Here is a 20,602-nt window from a genome sequence, read left to right as displayed (position 1 = left end):
GAATGGAGAGAGTGAATGATTGAGCCTAGCTATAATTTAAAACCAGGTATAAATGAGAGTGCTTAAAAAAAAATATATATATATTTCATCAATCACCAGTGTGGTGTCTCAGAATTGTCAGTTTGTACTCCACAAACTGTACTGTGGTTTTGCAGTTGCACAAGGGTTCTTAAGGTCAGTTCTACAACTCATAAAGTAGGTAAATAGTCTTTATTTCATGTGTAAATTCTTTAGTAGTTGATTTGCGTGCTGAATGCAAAGTGGAAAAATGGAGTGTATATTTTTGACTGGATTCTACTGACATAATGAACCTCTAGGAGAAAATCCAAGCACTCTTCCTTCCCTCCAAAAAAATGTTCATTTTCAGGGAGAAGAGCTTGTTGCTTTTATCTTGAAATATATTTCTTTACTCAGAAAAATGCATTGAGTTTTTTTTTAATCTTTAGTTGCTTCAAGTCTTGTTTTCTTACTTTTCTTCCTAACGGATATTCTGTAAGAACACAAAGTGTAGCTAGAAGAATAAAGTGAAACAATCTTCTTTCTCCTTGTTTTTTAGTTGTAATCTAATACAATCACATAAAACAGGTGACTTTTTAATGTAAAGTAAAATGTAAAATCGCTTTAAAATGTAAATTTTGCTCTAACCATAACAATTTCAAAAGTAATTCTAAACTTTCTTGAGTATCTCAGTATTTCTCTTGAATTGTTCCCCCGAATCTGTATTATGTGTATGTTTCCTTCTGAAGTCATAACTGTGAGTGGCTGCTTGTATAATTGTCTCTTCTTGTATTGATCTTCCATTTGTTCTGTGTGTAGGTTGCTATGGGGTTGATGGAGAGAGTGACTCTATCATGAGTTCAGCTTCAGAAAATTCCACAGAGCCTTGGTTTTGTGATGCATGCAAATGTGGTGTCACACCTAGCTGTGAATTGTGTCCCAACCAGGATGGGATCTTCAAGGAGACTGATGCAGGCAGGTAAGACTGAATAAGTGATGTTTTGAATTTGCTGTCATCTTACCTTTAAAAGATTGGGTTTTTTCCTGTACCTTGTAGAGACTCTGCTCAGTTCTATTGACTTTCAAGTAGGATGTAAGTGGGAGGAAAACTGCATGTTTTTATTTTAGTAGAGCAAAGGACTGGATCAGTAATGCCAGGCAATGAGAAAAAGTAGCATAACAAAATTATATTGAGGATGTGCTAAAGGTATTCAGACAGACCTTGTATAGTATGATTTTTTAGAATTACGAAGATTTTATTCTTGATTTTTAAGAATATTCTTCTTTTTAGCATTGAATTCATGTCTAATTTGAGAATATGCAGATTAATTCTCATGATGTCTTCAGTTCCTGTCACATTCGAAAATAAGATATACATGTTAGTGATAACTAATTATCTGTACTAAAGGCAAAAGCTGTCTTATCAGTGCTGACTGATTTATGTGTTGCTAGGTTTTGCTGCATGGTTTAATGGGTTTTGTTTTTTTAGGTTTTTTTTTTTTTTTTTTTTATTGTCTTTGTTTTCGTTTGGTTTGGTTGGTTTTTTTAAATAGACCATGAAAATGAAGGTTTTTTCCATACACTTTCTGGTTGTATAAATTGCGTGTGTGTGGTAAAAAGCAAAGTTTTCAGGTGCTGGGCTTTTCATAAGCTTAAAAAAATGTTACACAAATGAGTCAAGGTTTGTAGTGAATAATTTTGAATCTTGGAGGTATTAGCGCTTTTTTAATACTTTTAGGGTTCAGATCATTGTTTCTGGTCTGTAGTAGGTTTAAGAGTGTATGTGCATCTTCCTTATAAAACCTTTACACAACTAAGCAAATTGTGCTTTTCCAGTTGTTTTCTGTTTTGATAATAATGCTTCTATAGGCAAGAAAATTATCTTAAAGACTATAAGTCAATTGTGTAACAGGAAATGTGAGACTTGATATCACCTGGCAAATTTTATTTCAACTTTTTTATTCCTGTGTTCTGCAAACAATTTAAACCCTATAAATATAATTTTCCATGCTATCCTAGTAGAAGTTATAAGTCAGCATTTTAATAATTGCTTAATTTTTTTCTTGTGAAGGGCTGGTATGCTTTTAGTTAACCTGGAAGTATTTTCTTTGTTACATTGGTTGTCTGTGCAGAAGCACATGCCTGCCTTGGTGACAGTGGGCATTATCACAATATTTTATTACTGTTATTGTATCTTTATTTGCTGGATAATAATGATATTGCTATTCTGGATAAGTTTATTCTATCAGAGGAAGAGGTTATATACTAGAAAAAAACAAATGCCAATTGCTATTTACTAGTTGACATTATTAATATGTGAGAATTCCTGTGCTCTATTTTTATTATTTATCTATAAATTTGAATTCTCAAGGGTAGGGGGGCACTATAGACTAGGAGTGGGGTCTTGGGGCAGTGTCCATTATGTTTCCATTGTACTCAGTTAACAGTAATCCAGTTCAGTGCTATTCTTGATGTGTTAGCAGAAAGGCACTACTGAGTAACAGATTCCTTTGCCTCACCATTGCTCTTCATCCCCTTACCACCTTTTAAAAATAAATTCTCCATAGCATCAGTGCTCAAAATAACACAAACCAAACCTAGTCAGTTTCTCTTCATAATTGAATTGGAATAATTTCTCTCTTTTTACATGAAAGGTGAATCATGAGAATAATGAGGTGCTTAATTTCTTAGCAAAAGCCTTTTCACATTAATCTCCCAGTTTCACAAGTATAAATGTGAATTTATGAAATTTTACTTCTCGAAATGCTATTATCCAAAAATATAAATTCTATCCTTGTTTCAGTATGGAGTTTTTCTTCCTTCCTAATCAACATCTGTCATCATTGCTCCAAGCTAAATGGATGGTAAAGTAACAAGGAAGATTATTCTTCTTTGATTACCCAATTTGTCTTAATTACAAGCTTCTAAAACATGTGCAGCTAAATAAATGAGCAGGAAAATATTTAGAACTGGTATTAAAAGCAGCTGAAGCTGCTTCAGCTGTGAACTTGACTGACTTGTGTATGTTTTTTAATAAAGATTCAGGTCTGAGTTCACATATAGGTGGTTAAAGAAATGAGGCACTTGTGTGCCAATCACACAGAAATGGCAGTTTGAATCTGTAGTACTGCAATACTTGGGTGACATGTACAAAACATTTTGAGAAGGTCAGTATGAAGCAAGCAGCCAGCTGTTGGGTTTATCATAGATAAACTCCTGCAGAGTGCAGCAGCATTAAATACACCAGTGGAGCATGAAAAAACTGTGCAAATTAAATTGAGAAAGCAGCTTCTTGTAGATGTGTATCTTTATATTGAACTTCAGAGAGTATGTTTAGTAGGCTGTATTAAAACTTACTGTCAAAAATCTCCAACCAGAACCTTGGATTTTTGTTAAGAATAATAATTGTGGAGTTATGTAACTTCTGTTTATAAAGATTTGTTCTGTGTTACACACCTTAATTTAAAGAAGAGTATAGAAAAGAAGCCATACAGAATTCAGATGTTTTTGTTTACAAACAAGAAGTCTATTTATCTCAAGGTTGCAGGTCTCATTCTGTGTGTTGTATTTTGCCTTTTTTTTTTTAATTTCCTTTTAAAAACAAGTACAATGTGCTTAAGTCAATGAGGTATTTATTTTAGTAGATCATAATGTTTACCAGAATGTGCATTTAAGCACATACATATGCTTTTTTTAGTGGAGGAATATTTCATAAAAGTATAGTAGTGATTTAGGCCAAGCTATTGCCACTCCTGGATACAGCATGGAAGGGCAGAGGTGGTACCTGGTGCTGCAGGGTAGGTTGTGCCTCCACTGATTTTCTGGGGAGTCAGACAGAAGATGTACTTTTCATATACTAATGAGAAGGATCTGATTTTTTACATGTAACATTGTATTAAGTTAGAGTTTTGTGGTGGCGTGCTGGAGTGTTTCTGCTGTAATAAAACCAGTGATGAGGTTTTCTCCCTTTCTGAGCAGCAAGCAGTTTGGCAGAACACTTGAATGTCTCAGCTTGTTCTCTGGCAGCTAGCAGGCTGCCATATTTGTACTAGATTGTTTAAAGACAAGGTTGTAACTCATCTTTAAATTTTCTTTGCTTCTTCCTATGGTAGCAGTGCTGTGACCAAATAATTTTGTGGATATGAAGAACACTAGTAAAATTTATGGAGGCAAAACAATGCAATTCTTGCATATAAATGTGTATTTGGGATATACATCATGCTAATTGTTTTAAGTTTATATGTTTTAAAAGGAATTTACTACTTAGCATCCCAAGTCTGAGTCATTTAACTGCAGGATAAATACTTGTTTTTAAATACACGAGTGAAAAGAATCTTGTCAGATATGACACAATGGATCAGTCAATGTTGTGGCTTGTTAGATTTACTGGGAAATTTCTTACAGAGTGAAGCAATTTAATGGCTTTTAAATAGTTTCTTACTGTTACTGGGATTTTTCTGTTATCCAGTTAATATCTTGGACTGTTTTGGGGGAAAATGGTAAGTAAATAGTCTGTTCACCAGTTTTGTGCATTGAAAGATCATGGTTTTCTTTTGTAAAGACTGAAATATAGATGTATTTTTGAGCTTGCTACCAAACCTTTCATATTTTGCTTTTTTTTAAATTTCTGATGGGATATATGGTTCATAAATAACATGAAACCTAATAAATCTGAGTGTGATAAATTCCGGCGTTGTAGGTCTAAGGACAATTGATGAAAAGTGTGCTGCTTTGGGAAACCAGGGCTACATGGAGCTCCTGAATAGTATAACCATAAACTTCAGTATTTCTCTCATATGTAAGCAGCTAGTTAATAACAGTATGTGTTTTAAGTGCACTTGAACCCCGGATGTTATTGTTCTGGTATAACTGAATTTTTTAAATTGACATACAAAGGAAAGTGGAGGGAGAGGAGATAGGCTAAACCGTGGTAGAAGATTGGGAAAAACAGCACAGCAGCATGGGTGCAGATTTTAGCAGGTGGTAACAGGTCTGTACTGAATCCCTGGTAAAAGAGACAAGGGAAGAAGTGTTCCTCACATCATCATGAGTCTTCTTGAATACAGGGAGTAGATTCTATTATTTGATTAGAACAGAAGAGAGTTTTAGTCTTCACTAGTGTTACATTTACTGTTAAACAGTAATGACTGGAAGATTGTAAAGTGCTGAATTAACACACTTGCTGAGGCTATTTCAGCTCAGTTATGTCTGGAGTCTCTAGTTGTATTATATATCATGCGGGACTTTATAGGTTCAGAGTGTTAGCTACAATCTCTGCAATTGAATGGCCATTTTCTTGCATATCTTAAGATAACAAAAAATAGCAGTCTTGACCCTCTGTCTATCACAGTTTTTTCCCACCTGATGCAAGGAGTAGCAAATACTTCCTGAATTTTGATAAAACAGTAAGATTATTTGCAGTAGTTTGTCTCAGTTAATTTGAGTCATCCATGCTGTGCAGAACAGATTTTGAGTTTGTTGCTAACTGATGGTTTGTGACAGTGGGAGCTGGATCTTTTAGAAAGTGTTCATTACAAGAACAATGGAAGAAAAAGACTAAGAGGAAAATTTGTCTTCTGCTGCAAGGCTATTTTTGAGTAGCTGAGAGCTTCAGGAGGTTAAGAAGATGCCTGTCAAGAGCAGTCTTGAGGCTGAAATCTTTACCATTGTGTGGCATTTGGTTACTATACTCTGAGGTCCAGATTCATTTTCTGCCACTCAGGGCTGGAGATTTAGACCTCCTACTCTCTAGGTTTTTTATGACCAGTGAAGAAGGGAACAGCTAAGTAAACTGAGTGTGTTTATCTGAGTTTCAGATAGGCGTTTTGTTATATGACTCAGATATGTTTATTCCTGAATGCAAGTCCTCTCGATGTTGCTTAAAACTAACTAGTTTTGGTGATACTAACAAGTGCAACTATCAGTGGAAAGTCTGACTGATACTGTGTTGTAAGCGCTTCATGGCTATATGCTCAAAGCTCAGTGTTGCTGTGACTACCTGTATAATTTTGTTCGTTCCCTTCCTACCCCCTGCCACATTATGAAAACATCTGTCTGCCTTAGCTTTATAAGTAGTATCAAAATCTTCATACACTTTCATGTTCCTTGAAAAGTGTGTATAGCCCTTGGGAGAGCCATCAGAATGTAAAGGTGGTGGTAGCCCAGCCCTTGATCCAGACAGGCAGAGCACTCCCAGTGCCTTTGAAAAGCACTACTCCGTGGTTCAGTGTCTGAGCTCCTGAATTCCAAATAGGCACTCCATCCCTGCTTTTAATCTACTTTCCTTCAAGTGTTTCAGCTAGCTAGCATCTGCAACATTTACAAGGCACTTGGAAAATGGTGAGTATAATATAGGATCAAAATGTTGGTAACAGTAACCTAATTTTGTCCGCTGTTTTAGGTGGGTCCACATTGTTTGTGCCCTCTATGTTCCAGGAGTGGCATTTGGAGATATTGACAAGCTGAGGCCAGTAACACTAACAGAAATGAATTATTCCAAGTATGGTGCAAAGGTAAGTTTAGAAGAGATGTAGTGGCAACAAGTAACTGTATTTTATGTTTTTACATGTAAAAGAATAAAATGCGTCTTCCCAACTTTATTTTTCTTTTTTGTAGCAATTCTGTAGTGAGGTTAAGGACTAAAAGTGAGATAAAGTTTATTAATGGTTGTTATACCTACAACTTACATGCTCTTCCCTCCATCTTTCTATCTGTTCCCTTAGCACCATTCTCCATAATTTCTGTCACTGTTTTTGCCCAGTTTGCCTGATTTTTTACAGAGGTGCTAATTTCTTTTGAAGTCAGTGGCAGATTGACAAAATATGAATGGAAAGTGAGGAGGATTCATAAGATGAGAGATGGGATGTTGATTAAGAAAGGGGCAGATGTACCTTCAGTAAGAATGACTTTAGAGTTTATATGTAAGCCAGTATGCATACAACAGGCTGTTCCAAAGCAGTGTTTACCAAAATCCACAGCAACATAGGACCCTCAACTTGAACTGATACATGGTTCTAAAGTTAAAATTGTTTTACATGTAAATGTTTTCAGTCCAGATCAAAAGTAATCATGAACAAACCATACAGAAAACCATTGTAGTGGGCAGAGGACAGCACTCATTAGTTTGCTAAATACAGTTTGTTTGGCTAATGGAGACAGTGTGGAGAAGTCATGTCTATCAGGCCAGTGTGGGAGAATGTGGTTGGCTCGAAGTCTGCAGCTCTAAAGCTTCATTTCTGCCAAGTCACTTTTGTTTTCTTGAATTTTTTCTACTTGTTAAATGGAATACTAAATGAAAATGTGTAGTGCAGTTTTAAAAATGGATACAATATATAAAACAGGCTAAAACACTTTGGATAGCCCATGTACAGCATACCTGTATCAGGAGCCTGGGCCTGCTGAAGCATTTAGCCTTGTTTAGAAATGTTTGTAAAAGGTTGGGGCAAGCACTCCAGACTCTGCAAATTGTTGCTGAAATGAATCATACTCTTTTTTTAAATGAGTGATGTATACGATCAGGGAAAAGAATTGGGGCATCTTTTTTTGCTGTGAGTAAGGTGAAAGTGACCTGTACAGGTGAGGAATACTCATTGGTGTTGGAAAGCTGTAAATCTTGTTTGCTATATGAAATATGGAAGTTACAGCTTATTTTGCTAATTCCCCCTTCAAAAACAGCTTAATATAATAGGTTTTTTCATTTAATTTCTTATCTGTTAGGTGTTGCAGCTACACAGTTAAAGGGTGCCTTTCTAGTGTAGCATATGTGATGTATTGAGATTCTTCAGTCACTGAGTTTTCCTTACCACTCCATTCGGTTGTTTAACTTTCTGCATGGAGATATTTTCTCTAGGTGATAGACAGCTTTGCTCTCTATTCAGCAAGTAGAAGTCTAGGAAATGCATGCCTGTATAATTTTAGATCATCTTTATGCACTGGATAGCAGCACTGCTCAAGCAGGGCGTGTTCCCATTTCCTGCTTATCTGCTCATTTCTCTAGATTGCTGGCACAGGGATTTGGTCTGAAATTGTGGAGAAAGAGACTGAGGAATTGATCTGACTGAAAAATAAGTTGTTTTTTTCCAGGTCATATTTGGGGATGTCAGTTGGTTGTTTTTCAAGTGACTGTGCCTAGAATGCACATATCTGAAGCCACGGTTACTTAATTAAGTGAATTACATCCATCCTTATGATATTTATGATTTTTGAGTATTTGTTTCTGCACTGTCACATGTTTACTCCTCTGTCATTGCTTATCAAAGGACATGTACATAATTATCTATGGTTTCCAGTCATTCAGACCACTGCTGTTTTATTGTTGTTTGTCCTCGGAACTCGTTGAACATTTGCTGAGGACTGTTGTTTTTTTTATACCATGGTTATACAACTAATTGTGCTTGAATTGCTTTGATGGTATTTGGTTGTTTTGTTGAAGGGGAAAGCAATACATGGAGGTTCATATAAAAATTCATCCAACATGCTGTTTAGATTATTTAGGCACTTTACTGTTGTTGAAAATGAAATTAACAGTGGGACTTGAGAAAGCAGGAAGCTTTAAGTAGTGTCAGCTGTTGGGAGCATACTTGGTTTCTGTACCACACAGGAGTCACCTACCAGTTTGGTTTTTATATATATAAGTTATCAAGTATTAGGCAAATTGCACCTGCAATATTTACTGTGGCCTTTTCCATTCTTCTTTATGAAGGAGTGCAGCTTTTGTGAAGATCCTCGTTTTGCCAGAACTGGTGTATGCATTAGTTGTGATGCTGGGATGTGCAGAGCTTATTTCCATGTGACCTGTGCTCAGAAGGAAGGCCTCCTCTCAGAAGCAGCAGCAGAAGAGGTAGGTATGGAAAGGATAGAATAAAAGATTTCTATTGAAAGCATATGGAGATGACCTGACATGGTAGCTGTTTTGTTCACAGGTCCTGAACAAAGTTTTTAAGTAGGTAACAAGTAAAGGAGTAAGGGAACTGTGCAGGGAGAGCCTTCACCAAATTGTCCAACTCTGAGCATCTTTTGAAACTGACTGGAAAAAAGGACAGAGAAAGTTAACACAGAAGTTGGCTTAACAGACTGTCAGTCAATACAAACAGGCATTCTATTTCCTGGGCTTCACATAGGGTGACATACTTACCTAGCTGTTTGTGTCATACAGGAATCTCTGTTTCATACCAAATAGGAAACTTGAGAAATTAAAAACATTTCTGATGCCACTTTTTCATGCATGTTTTCCAGTATTTACTTTAAATTGTAGTACATAAATATGACTTTCCATGTTGTAACATTAATCTTTGGAATCAGAATAAAAAGCAAGTATTTTTAACCTCCTGATAACTTCTTAATGTATTTTCTTAATGGTTTTTCCCTGTAATATGATCTAAAGCAATTCAGATTTGAAGTTCCTACTTCCTGATTCATTTTTATGGTATAAGTACTTTTAGGTTGTCCAATTTCATCCTGATACGTATCATTTGGATTAAGCCTGTTGTGTTCATAGCTTCACAATTTAGTTTTTTGCCTTAGGAAGTGGCACAGGTAACACAAAAACAAGCATTACTTTCACTGTTGATATTGACACTTTTGTTTCTGAAGACCACTAAGGGATTCATGAAGAAATCACAAAATACTTTCTTCTGTTTGACAAATAAATAGGAAGATATCACATTGCCTTATCATTGTTATGCTTAATAGATTATGTGTAAGGTTGAGTCTTTAGATGCCCTATGTGAATTCCCTCTGGATATGTGTATCTGTTTACCTTTCCACCTTAAAATTTTGTTACATGTTGTCTGCAGTCAAATTTTTAATCAAGGTCTCACACAATCTCATTTTAGGGCACAGCTAATTTTTGAACTAAGCTGTCTCATACTGTGAAAATCTAAATTAAAATAAAATGTGCTTGTAAGGAAAGTCAGAGTAAATTTTATTACTCTATGTTTTATAAGTGGAATAAAAGAAAATTTGATATGTAGGTAATTTATTAATATTTGTATTACTTTATGAAGGAAGACTGCCTTAAGTTTTTCTTAGTCTGTAGATTTATGATGTTGTTTGTACACTTTTGAAAGTAAAAAGGCAATTAAATGCGTTTCTCAAACCATGTCTCCTCATGGCTCAGATACTTGTAGTCTGCTTGCAGGGTTTGCAGATGCTGAAGTTGCTATAAAGTAGCCATGATAGTGTGCAGATATGATGGAATGAAAAATGGGAAAAAAAATCATCTGAGAGATGATAAATCATGTGAGGGTATAGCCACCAAAATGGTTCGAAAAACATTAAAGAAACCAAATACAGTTTGATAGTATTCAGAATTATTAAGTACTTTTAGGATTTTATTTAAAAGGCACAACGAATCAACAGGAAATTAATACATGTTATCTGTTAAAGGGATTTGTATTTAGGAATTTATTTTACTGGTTTTTTTTTCCTGGAAGTGCAAATATAGTACAGAGATTGACTAGGAGAGAATTGAATCATTAATGCATTTAGAAACGTTTAGGATCGTGCAATGAAAACAGTGGAAAACGCCTTACATTGTAAATTACATCAACATGACAAAATTGATTTAGAAACATACTTTTTAGTTGTTTCTAAAAACAGCCCATTTGAACATGTGAACTGATTGCCAGAATGTTTGTGCTGTTCAGAGCCCTTTGGCCTTTTTTTGTCTCACTCTATCTTCATTCCTTCCCCTTTGTTTTTTTTTTAAACAGGATATAGCTGACCCTTTTTTTGCTTATTGTAAACAGCATGCGGACAGGTTAGACAGAAAATGGAAGCGGAAGAACTACTTGGCTTTACAATCTTACTGTAAAATGTCCTTGCAGGAAAGAGAAAAGCAGCTTTCACCAGAAGCTCAGGTATTGTATTCGTGACACAAATGCCTCTGTATTAATAATCCATGTTAAACAAGACAGAAATTAAGAGAAGGTCAAAGTGTTATTATAGTAGAAAATTAAATGTGGAATATATTGATAGTGCATGGTCATTTAACAGCACACTGAGCTGTTTGTAGGGTTTGGTCTCTAAGAACAATTATCTCTATATATGATATAGTTATATCTCTTTATATATCTACTTCAATAAATATCAAATATCTCTGCTTGTCTGAATTGAAAAATATTACTTTGCTTTTGAGGTAAAAAGTTGGTAATTACTTTTTCGTTGTAATTCATAGATTTTGTTTAATATTTTCTTCAAGATTCTGAAGACAAAAGGCCAGAAAAACTTAGGCATTTCTATTTCTATCTAAATTTCCAATTTTTTAGGTCTAAGTGGAATTCTGTGTGCCAGGTGTTTTCATAGTAAAGACTTTCTAGGAAAAGAAATAATGTATGCAAAGAAGTGAGTCTGTGCTACTGTGTGGGAGTTGTCTGAAAGCCTTAGGCAAGTCTATATCCCTGTCTAGTGACAGATCCATTTAAAACTGTTTAGTTACTGCGGAAGCTCAGCTGATAAAAGTCCTGTGGATACAAAGGTTTCAATTCCTCTGTGGGAATCTGCATACTTTCATGTTTCAATGTGTGTCTTTTATTGATTTTTTCTGATTCTGAGGAATTTCTAGCATAGTTTGCTTCACTGCTTAGGCTGAACTACATTCCATGGAAAAATCACACCTGTGTAGAAAAGCAACTTGTTACCTAAACAAAACCTGCCTGATTTATTTGTAGAAAGTAGCAGATGCTGTAAATAATGGAAATAATTTATGAGAGAGGACGATCTGCCTTTTTTCTGAAGTGAGAATTATAGCGTAGTGATAAGAAAATATTGTTTCATATCAGCAAACTTTTTATTTAAAACAATCTTGCCTTTCCAGTTCTTCAGAGATCTTTGAATAGGAGAATAGTAATTTAAAATTATCTGTGCTGTTAAGAATGAGCATGAGCAAATTTGTACTGTAGAAGAATTGTGAATGAAATATTTTTTGCAATATTGAACTTCATGTAGCTTGATTTAAAACTGGTTTCATAATGCTTGCTGAATATACTCGGCTCTCAGTTATGTGAAATGCACCCATGTAGTGGAGACATTACAATAATATGAACACTGCCCAATAAAATGGTAAGTGCTGGTTGTGCAATATCAGTTTGGATCCATCAGGGCATATTTGGACTGTTTTCAGGCATATATTAAGCAGTGCTGATAACGCTGATAAGTTCCCAGCATTTCCCGTTCTCTTTCCTCTTTTCCCCAAACCAAAAGTCTGCAATTTTTTAATATTAATTATTTAGATTAAATTTTTTGAAACTGAAGAATGCTGAAAACTGCAGGTGCAGTTACTTGACATGGTGTCATAGGCACCTTGATACAAGTATGACGACTTGCATATGTTTTGTACAACCACATGTTTTCACTCTTGGTGGCTTTGGTGTTGTACAGCAGTGGCTGTAGGTGGACCTGTTGTCTGCTGCTGTGGGTCCAAGAAAAAAGCCATTGGGGTCAGAGCTGGCCAGTAAGCTATGTTTGCTTTGTTTCTTGATCATTAATGTTCAAGACCTAGTGAGGTAATGTGTTAAACTGTCTGCAGTATTATCTTCAGTGATTCTGTTTGAAATCAGAGATGTTCCTTAACCATAGTGTGTATGTATATTGCACACCTTTTACTTTTGTCTCAGGAGTATCTTACACCATATGGTGGGGAAGTCACATTAGTTTAGTTTCTTCTTCGTGCAGGAAAGTAAACAGCTTCTAACTGATAGTCAGCTGGAGTTTTGCCTCTGAAGGTTTGTATCTTGATGTCAGTTTCTGCCAGAATTGCCACTTCATAGAGTTCCCTCAAGACAGCATTTTCCAACTGTCAGTAACAGCTTGATCTTCTGGGGTAGATCTCCCAGATGGTCACAAATATACAGATGTCATCAACAATATATATTGTGAGCTTCTCTTGTCTGCTTCACTTCTGTTTGGGTTGTGTTCTTGACAAATTATAATCAGCAAGTTTAACATTTATAAAAAGAGAAAGGAGTTCCTACAAAAGTATGTCAAATATGGTACAAATGCTCTTCATCAACTTCTGTTGCTCACTAAATATCAATTTAATGTGTATCTAAATGCATATGTGGTAGGTCAACCAGAGCTTCTACCAGTTGTGAGTTTTCACAGTCCTATCAAATTATCATTATTAGAAAGGGTTGTCTCAAAGCCAGCAGTCATCTGTTGCTTTCATCAGTGGGGAAATCTTATCAAGAAATGTGTACATAGCTCAAAACTCTAGTGAAAGGAGAATGTCGTTTGTGTGTGCACTTTGAAGTAAAATGGAATGTCTGTATCAACATCTGTTTCTTGAGTTGTAGAGTTCTGGAGTGAAAATGGCATTGATAAGATGGTGCAGCTTTTAAAATGAAAATAAAGTGCGGATGTGTTCCAAATTATAACTCAAAACTGATTTTGAATCGTTCATTGATGTTTTTAACTGGTGGAATTCTTTGCAGGCTCGAATCAATGCCAGGCTCCAGCAGTACCGTGCCAAGGCAGAGCTGGCGCGCACCACCCGGCCCCAGGCCTGGGTTCCCAGGGAGAAGCTGCCGCGGCCGCTGACCAGCAGCGCTTCAGCCATACGGAAGCTCATGCGCAAGGCCGAGCTGATGGGAATCAGCACAGACATTTTCCCAGTGGATACTTCAGATACAAGTTCCAGTGTTGATGGAAGAAGAAAACATAAACAACCAGCTCTAACTGCTGACTTTGTGAATTATTACCTTGGTAAGGGTGAAAATAGCTTATTTTTCTCAATGAAAAGGTACCACTTTGCTGCATTGTGCTATGCTATTTCATTGGCTTTTTTTTGTCATTGTATTTAATTGTTTATAGCAGATAAATATGGATTATGACTTCATTTGAGGTCAGATATATTATTGCTTGGAATCTGTGTTTACACAGAAACCTTTTTTTTTATAGACACTTCAGAAAAGAATAAAATCTTTCAAATATAAACAGGAGACTAAACTGTCTTTAAGAAGAGAGTAGGTAACTTTTGGTATAATATTTTTTCCTTAAATTCTTCTCCATTTCTATGTGGAATAGCATGACTTTTTGACTGTTTGCTAGATGCTGATCAAAGTTCATAATTTAAACAAATACAATATTTATGCAGCAAAATGCAAATATTAGGACTGTTCATTCTACTCAATCTGTGTATTGAACCTCTAGGCCATAGCTTTGTGCCTTAGTATTGTTATAATTTTTTACTTTAGATTGCATCACTTTTTTTTAGTGCATAAAACTTGAAAATGTATATTCAAGAATAGGATATAATGCCATTTTCTTTTAAATAGAGAGAAATATGCGCATGATTCAAATCCAGGAGAATATGGCTGAACAGAAGAACATCAAAGATAAGTTAGAAAATGAGCAAGAAAAGCTTCATGTGGAGTATAATAAGGTAAAGAAAAAGGGGTGATAAACCCTTGTACCATTTTAGTATTGCTGCTATTAACTTTCGTAGAATTTTTCGTTCCATGGAAAAAATTTGGAGAAAAATGTAAGATGGAAACTACTAATCTTTTAAAAGTAATATTTAAAAACTTATTTTTTCTTTTAAAAATATTCAGTAGTCTGTCTTCTCCCATACAAATAATATCAATTTCTAAAATGTGATATGTTCACTGGACGCAAGTTTTTTAACTGGCCCTACTGAGAGCTCCAGTAACAAATTGCACATGGATCTGTTTGAACCTGCATGATTCTCTGCTTGTAGCCCGACTTGGTAACTGGTAATCTGTGATACTCATGAGTGTTATTTATTTATTTATGTCAACTACAACTCCAGTTGGGCTTAGGTTTAATGACTTGACTAATTTTTCAGACAGAAATAATCAGTATTCACACCTCCACAATGTCCTCTGCATACTTATTAGGGTATAACAAATTTGATGCCCATAAATTATGGCTTTGCTCCCCCAAAATGTTGCTTATGTAGTTTTTATGAACTCATCATTATGATTAAAAAAGAACTTTTTGCATTTTACCAAATATTTTAATATTATTTTGAAACATAGATATACTGTACCTTTTGTGACAGATGACATGCTGCAGTTCTTGCTGAATTCAACAGCCTATTAAGTGATAGTTAATAATGTTACTATGATGTTACTATTAATTCTTAAGCTGTTTGGTGTGTGTTTTAAGTGAGAACATAGGGAAAATGTAGCAGCAGATCCTTGTGAACTGCCCAGGGATGATAAAGGGAAAGAAAATTGTGCCTGGGACTTTTAACCAAATTAATAGTTACCTTCCAAAATACACAACCTAACAGTTACTTCCAGAAGGAAAAAAACCCCTTTTTTTTTGCTTGCAGCCTTTACCTTTACATTTTCTCTTTCTGTGAGCGAGGCAAAAGAGAGTTTTGATTCATTTATATGTTTGCTTGTTACAATCTTACTGTGTAAATAGTGTGGACATCACATATAAGATGTTCCTGTAATTTAGTTTTACTTTCTATTTGACTTTATGAAACCTTATTTCCATGCTGAAATACTTCAGGTCTTTACAAAACAAGTGGTTTCTCTGGATTCTTGTTTTACTTCTGTTAAATTAATGGTTCTACTGATTTCAGCTATATTGATATGAGTTTCATTGTTGTTCTAATCCCACAATAAGTTAATACACCCTTGGTAAGTAAGAGGCCGAGTAAGTTTTATTTAATAACTCTAAATGGATTTTCATTCCTGTTGCCTATTTTTTTTCTTTAATTTTTCAGCTGTGTGAGTCCTTGGAAGAGCTACAAAATATGAATGGGAAACTGCGAAATGAAGGGCAAGGAATTTGGGCTCTGCTGGGTAGAATCATTGGACAGGTTGGTTGGTTTTTTGCCCCCCTTCACAGAAAAAAACAGCAGAACAGATTTTCCAAGAATAGGCCTTTTAATTTCTGCCACTTCTATGGCTGAATAAATTTATTTGATTTGATCAGACCCAGGCTTTACTCAGGGGATAATGCTTCCTGATTGAAGTACCTAGACTTCTGCAAACCACCTACTAGGAACATGTAGCTAAATTTTGTTGTTCTAATAGTGTGCTTGTTTGCAAAATTATTTCATTTGGTATAAGTGATTGACCTGTCATTTGTGATGAACCTTAGCATGAAGCATGAGTTAATCCTACTGTTTTTGTCTCCAGTTGTCTTTATTTACTGTAGGCTTCAAATGATAAGTTAACTCTTTATGGCTTTTATGAGATAAAAATCCTTTTAAGTGCAGTATGTATGTAATGATGTGTAACTAGGCAGAGGAGAATATTTTGATCAAATGAATTTAAATATCTAGAACAACGGAAGATGTGGTTTACTTCCTGTTGACAGCAATTATCTTTGTTCCCATTGATACGGGAAAAAAGAGAAGTGAAGATTTTTGCAGTGTTTTCATACATGTTTATGTCAGAGATATTAAATGTTAATGGACATTTTGGATTTGAGAGGGAGATTGCAATGATTTCCAGTAAAGATTTAAGACTGAAGAAACTGTTCACTGTGGAAATGCAGACATACAATTATTCACAATTTTGGTACACCCTTTGTTGCTGTTGAGTTTGTGCTGCTGTTCCAAAAATGAACCTTACGCTTTCTTTATGCAGTAATAGTTCCTAAGATATGCAACCTTTTAGTAGTTCCATTTGTCTGCCTACCTCTCCTACTTGCAAAGAAGAATTCTTGTATAACATATATTTTAAACTAAGATTATTTTTCCTTCCTTTGAGTAAGTATTCACAAATATAGTTCCTGATGCAACTGTTACTCAATTTGAAAAAAAAGGAAAGAAAAGCTGAGCAGAATTCATTTACACAGCTTGCATGACATTTTTTTCCAGTTGGTTGAACAGATGCAGACCCATGGGGCTGCTGAGAAATGACTTTGATAGATGGTTGCTGTCTGAGAAGCCAGCACACTGTAGATAGTAGAAACTCAACAAGGGTCTCGTCTGCTTTGTGAAGATTTTGGTCCAATAAGATAATTTTTCTAATTAACCTGTCGAGCACCAGTGTAGCTGTGATGCTGGGGAAAATAAACTGCCTGAGTATTCTGCCACTTCCATGAATCTGCCATTGCTTGTTTCAGCTTCCTAGAGAAATTCATCCTTGTCCATTCCTATATTGGAAGCTTGAAGAAAAATTCTAAAAGCTAATCTTTCTGTATGTTTCTTACTGACTTGAAAAAATGACTGTAAGACTACTTTATATTACAGAATCATAGTGGGATAAATGTGTAGTCTGTAAAATAGTTAGCTAAGCAATCTCCCACTTGTTATGTGTCTTGTCCTTCATGCATTGAGATGAGAGGAATATTCTTTAAAAGTGTCAAGACTCATGTGTATTGCATTTCTTCAAATCCATTAGAAATTGAACATACCAGCAATTTTACGGGCTCCTAAGGAAAGGAAACCGAGTAAAAAGGAAGGAGGAGCACAAAAGGCATCTACACTTCCGGCAGTACTTTATAGGCAAGTAATTAAATTTTGACAGCATAGATACAGTATCTAGTAATTTATAGTTTCAGAAAAGTGTTCTGAGGAAATTGTTTACTTCAGTTTTTAATTTAAAAATGCTTTAAAGTTGTTGACACATTTTACTTATTTTTGAAGGCTAAGTTGAATATTAGTCAATTCTTCACCCTGTCACACATGAGTAAAGTTTGGGTGTTTTTGCTAATTTGACAACAGTGCTTTAAGGACAAAACTGTCTCCTTGCATCTAAAGTAGAAGAGTCCTTTGGTTTTTTGATGTGAAAACTACCTGCACTTTGTTCTTTGAATGCAGTCATCTGAGTGGATGATTTTGAGAACAGTGATGATGCTGTTCAGTCACGATTCCTGGATGCACAAATCACTTGTCCATGTAGGAATTCTCACTTTTTGCTCGTGCTAAATTTCCCTACTTCTATTTTTTTATTAATTCCCAAGGTTATGAAATGTATTCACTTACTCTGTTGTAGCTTTTTTCCTCTTCCATAAGCTGTGAAGCTACTGACTGGGTTTTTATTAAATGTAATAGTGGGACTCAGACTAGGATCCCAGACTGTGACTGTGCAAAATACATGGATGTCATCTAGGATCTTCTTTTCTCACCACAGCTGAGGAGTGACATGGTCTATTGCTTATTTAGAGAGCAGCAGCCAGACATCCAGCCACAGCAAGTAGTGTCTTGCCCAGCTAGAAGGCTAAGGGGAAGAGGATGATTTTTACACAAGCAAAAGTTAATTTTAGTGCTGCAAGAGGTAGAAATCTTGAAAATGTGGCAGTGGGCTGAGGATTTGGCAATTTTGATGTACACAAATAATTGGAGTCATGCTTCACCATTTCTGTTCCATTCAAATGCACTCAGTTCTTCCCATGTTGTAGTGCAATCAGTGAACACCTATCTTTTCAAAATAACTAAAATTTCAATTACACTAAAATAATAATAAAAAGGAAGTGTAATTTCTAATGAGTAACATAGCAGCAGCACAGACCTGTTTCAGGGTGGTTACCTGCATAAGTATGTGATTGATTATCAAGATTGGTACTAGCAGCATAATTTTCTGTTTAAGCATTTGTTGTATTTTTTTTCACTTACCACTGGTATATTTTGGTGAAGTATTGAGTGATTACTAACTTATTAGAAGTCCTCAAAAAATTAATTGAAAGCCATTTTTTGCTTACTCTGACTAGTAGCCTTTTATGCTTTTACTGTACACAGGTAGAAGCTCCTTAAAAAAACTTCTCCAAAATTAATCCAAAAAGTAATTATGCACTTAAATAATAAATTCAAATTGAATTTGCCACATGTTTGTATTGAAACTGGGGAATGTGCTGGGGTGTATAGTTTGTTCTTTATGAGTATGTAATTGGAATGTTTTTCTGCTGCGTGCATGAAAAGTTGTGGAATTTGCAAGAAGAACCATGATCAACACCTGCTGCTGCTGTGTGACACTTGCAAACTTCACTATCATCTTGGTTGCCTGGATCCACCTCTTACAAGGATGCCAAGGAAGACCAAGAACAGTTACTGGTAAGAACACAGTTAATGTGCTGTCCTGTGCTGTCTCTGTACTTAAAGTAGGATGTGAATGTGAACACACTTGCAAATTCTGACTGGATTACACATTGCTTTAATGCAGTTTGAGCAGTTTTTTTATTTTCAGGTCATTAGCAGTGATGTTTCAAGGTTAAAAAAAAGGAGTTCTAAAGATTTTCTCATTATTAGCCACTGTGTAAAAATAGGTTATAGCTGTAATTTTCTTGGGTTTTGAGTTCATCTGTGATTGTTATTACTGCAGTATAATAGCAGTAGGAAATTATAGGCTAATACTTTTGGGAAATGAAAGACTTGGTTTTCTGTTTATGGTAGGACTCAGATAAGCAACTCTCTGTTGAGATCTTCAGGCAAATACTTGCAATATTTTTAAATAAACTTGTAAGCAGCTCTGTTTATTGCACTATGGGAAGTATTGGGTTTATTGCTGTCTTAGGACTCCAATGTGCAATGACAGATGTTCGTAACTGTACTTACTGCAGTTACAGTTTCACAAATTAAAGTTCTTTCATGCTTGTGGAGCAGAACAAAAGCTAAGTTGTACAGTGGAGAAATGATAAGGTGGCAGAGAATCTGATTTCCAAACTGTCATAAAATTAGCTTGCTCTGCTCTATAGTGTTAGCAGTCTGCATGTTTAAACTGCTCTGAAATGTGTTACAGCACACTCAGAAACAGTTTGTAGCTGGCAAGAAGTTAGAGTACAGCATCTTGAGGAGTCATTCACCACCTTGTCTGAATGTTAAGGTACAAAGTCAGAATAATATAAGAATTTCTTCTAAAACAGCAAAACTATTTTAACAGAAAAAGGTTGGTTTAAGCATTTATTTTTAGCATTTCTGTTTTTCTTCATATATCTCTAAATTTTTTATAAAGAACTTGCCTAAAATATTTACTTCAGCCATCTTTTTGGCTAGTTTTGAAGATTGTGTGCAGAACAAGATGGCCAGTACATGAAATGGGAGGCCTCTCTTTTTTATATCTTATTGTTACAAAACCTGGATTTACCTCAGTAATTTTTCTTAGCAAATTAATAGAGATTTCATTTAAAAGATGAAAATCTCAGAACGGTTTTCACCATCACTAATACTTTCCTGAACCTAATTTTCTTTTAATTATTTAATGTATTGTGTTGTTAGACTTTTGATCTTTTTAGTCAAATTTGCCAAGTAGTTATTTTATGTGGAAGCTTTTTTTTTTATTTTAAATTTTTAGGTAGCTTCTTCATTTACACAGGAGATTTGATTTTTATTCTGCTTTTTAACAAAGTTGAAAAAGCTCACTAAAAGCTATCAGTCCAAAAGATGTAAGACTAATTCTCAGTAGGTGTTAAAGGAAGGATGGGTCAGGTTAGGTAGTAAAGCTCTTTCATTTCAAAGCTATAACTTAGCTTTGTTGCAAATTTCATGCTTCAGTTGTATCTCAGATCACAAACTTGGCTTTTACTTCTAATTAGCTCAGGTATATTCTGGAGTGTGAGATGATAGCAGACAAATTGAGCTGCATTGATTGCATTCTTTTCATCATTGAACATTCCTTTATGTATTCTTTTCAGGATCAGTAGAGAGCATATAGAACAGACCCTTAATCCAAGTTTGAGTTCAGCA

The 20,602-nt window shown here is 35.2% G+C and overlaps 1 protein-coding gene across 2 annotated transcripts in view; it reads left to right on the top strand.

Moving 5' to 3' along the window:
- Positions 1-20,602, top strand: part of PHF14 (PHD finger protein 14) — a 161,663-nt gene that overhangs the window by 25,500 nt on the left and 115,561 nt on the right. For both annotated transcript variants that reach the window (XM_031066749.1, XM_031066751.1), the window contains exons 4-12: positions 817-976; positions 6,398-6,509; positions 8,699-8,836; positions 10,710-10,856; positions 13,428-13,698; positions 14,271-14,377; positions 15,695-15,790; positions 17,325-17,428; positions 18,842-18,973. In XM_031066749.1, coding sequence (XP_030922609.1) covers positions 817-976; positions 6,398-6,509; positions 8,699-8,836; positions 10,710-10,856; positions 13,428-13,698; positions 14,271-14,377; positions 15,695-15,790; positions 17,325-17,428; positions 18,842-18,973 — 1,267 coding nt within the window. The remainder of the gene's footprint in view (positions 1-816; positions 977-6,397; positions 6,510-8,698; positions 8,837-10,709; positions 10,857-13,427; positions 13,699-14,270; positions 14,378-15,694; positions 15,791-17,324; positions 17,429-18,841; positions 18,974-20,602) is intronic.

Source organism: Geospiza fortis, unplaced genomic scaffold (genome assembly GCF_000277835.1).
Source record: "Geospiza fortis unplaced genomic scaffold, GeoFor_1.0 scaffold138, whole genome shotgun sequence".
NCBI lineage: Eukaryota > Metazoa > Chordata > Aves > Passeriformes > Thraupidae > Geospiza > Geospiza fortis.
Note: the sequence above shows the minus strand (reverse complement) of the source record. Positions and strands in the feature narration are given on the sequence as shown.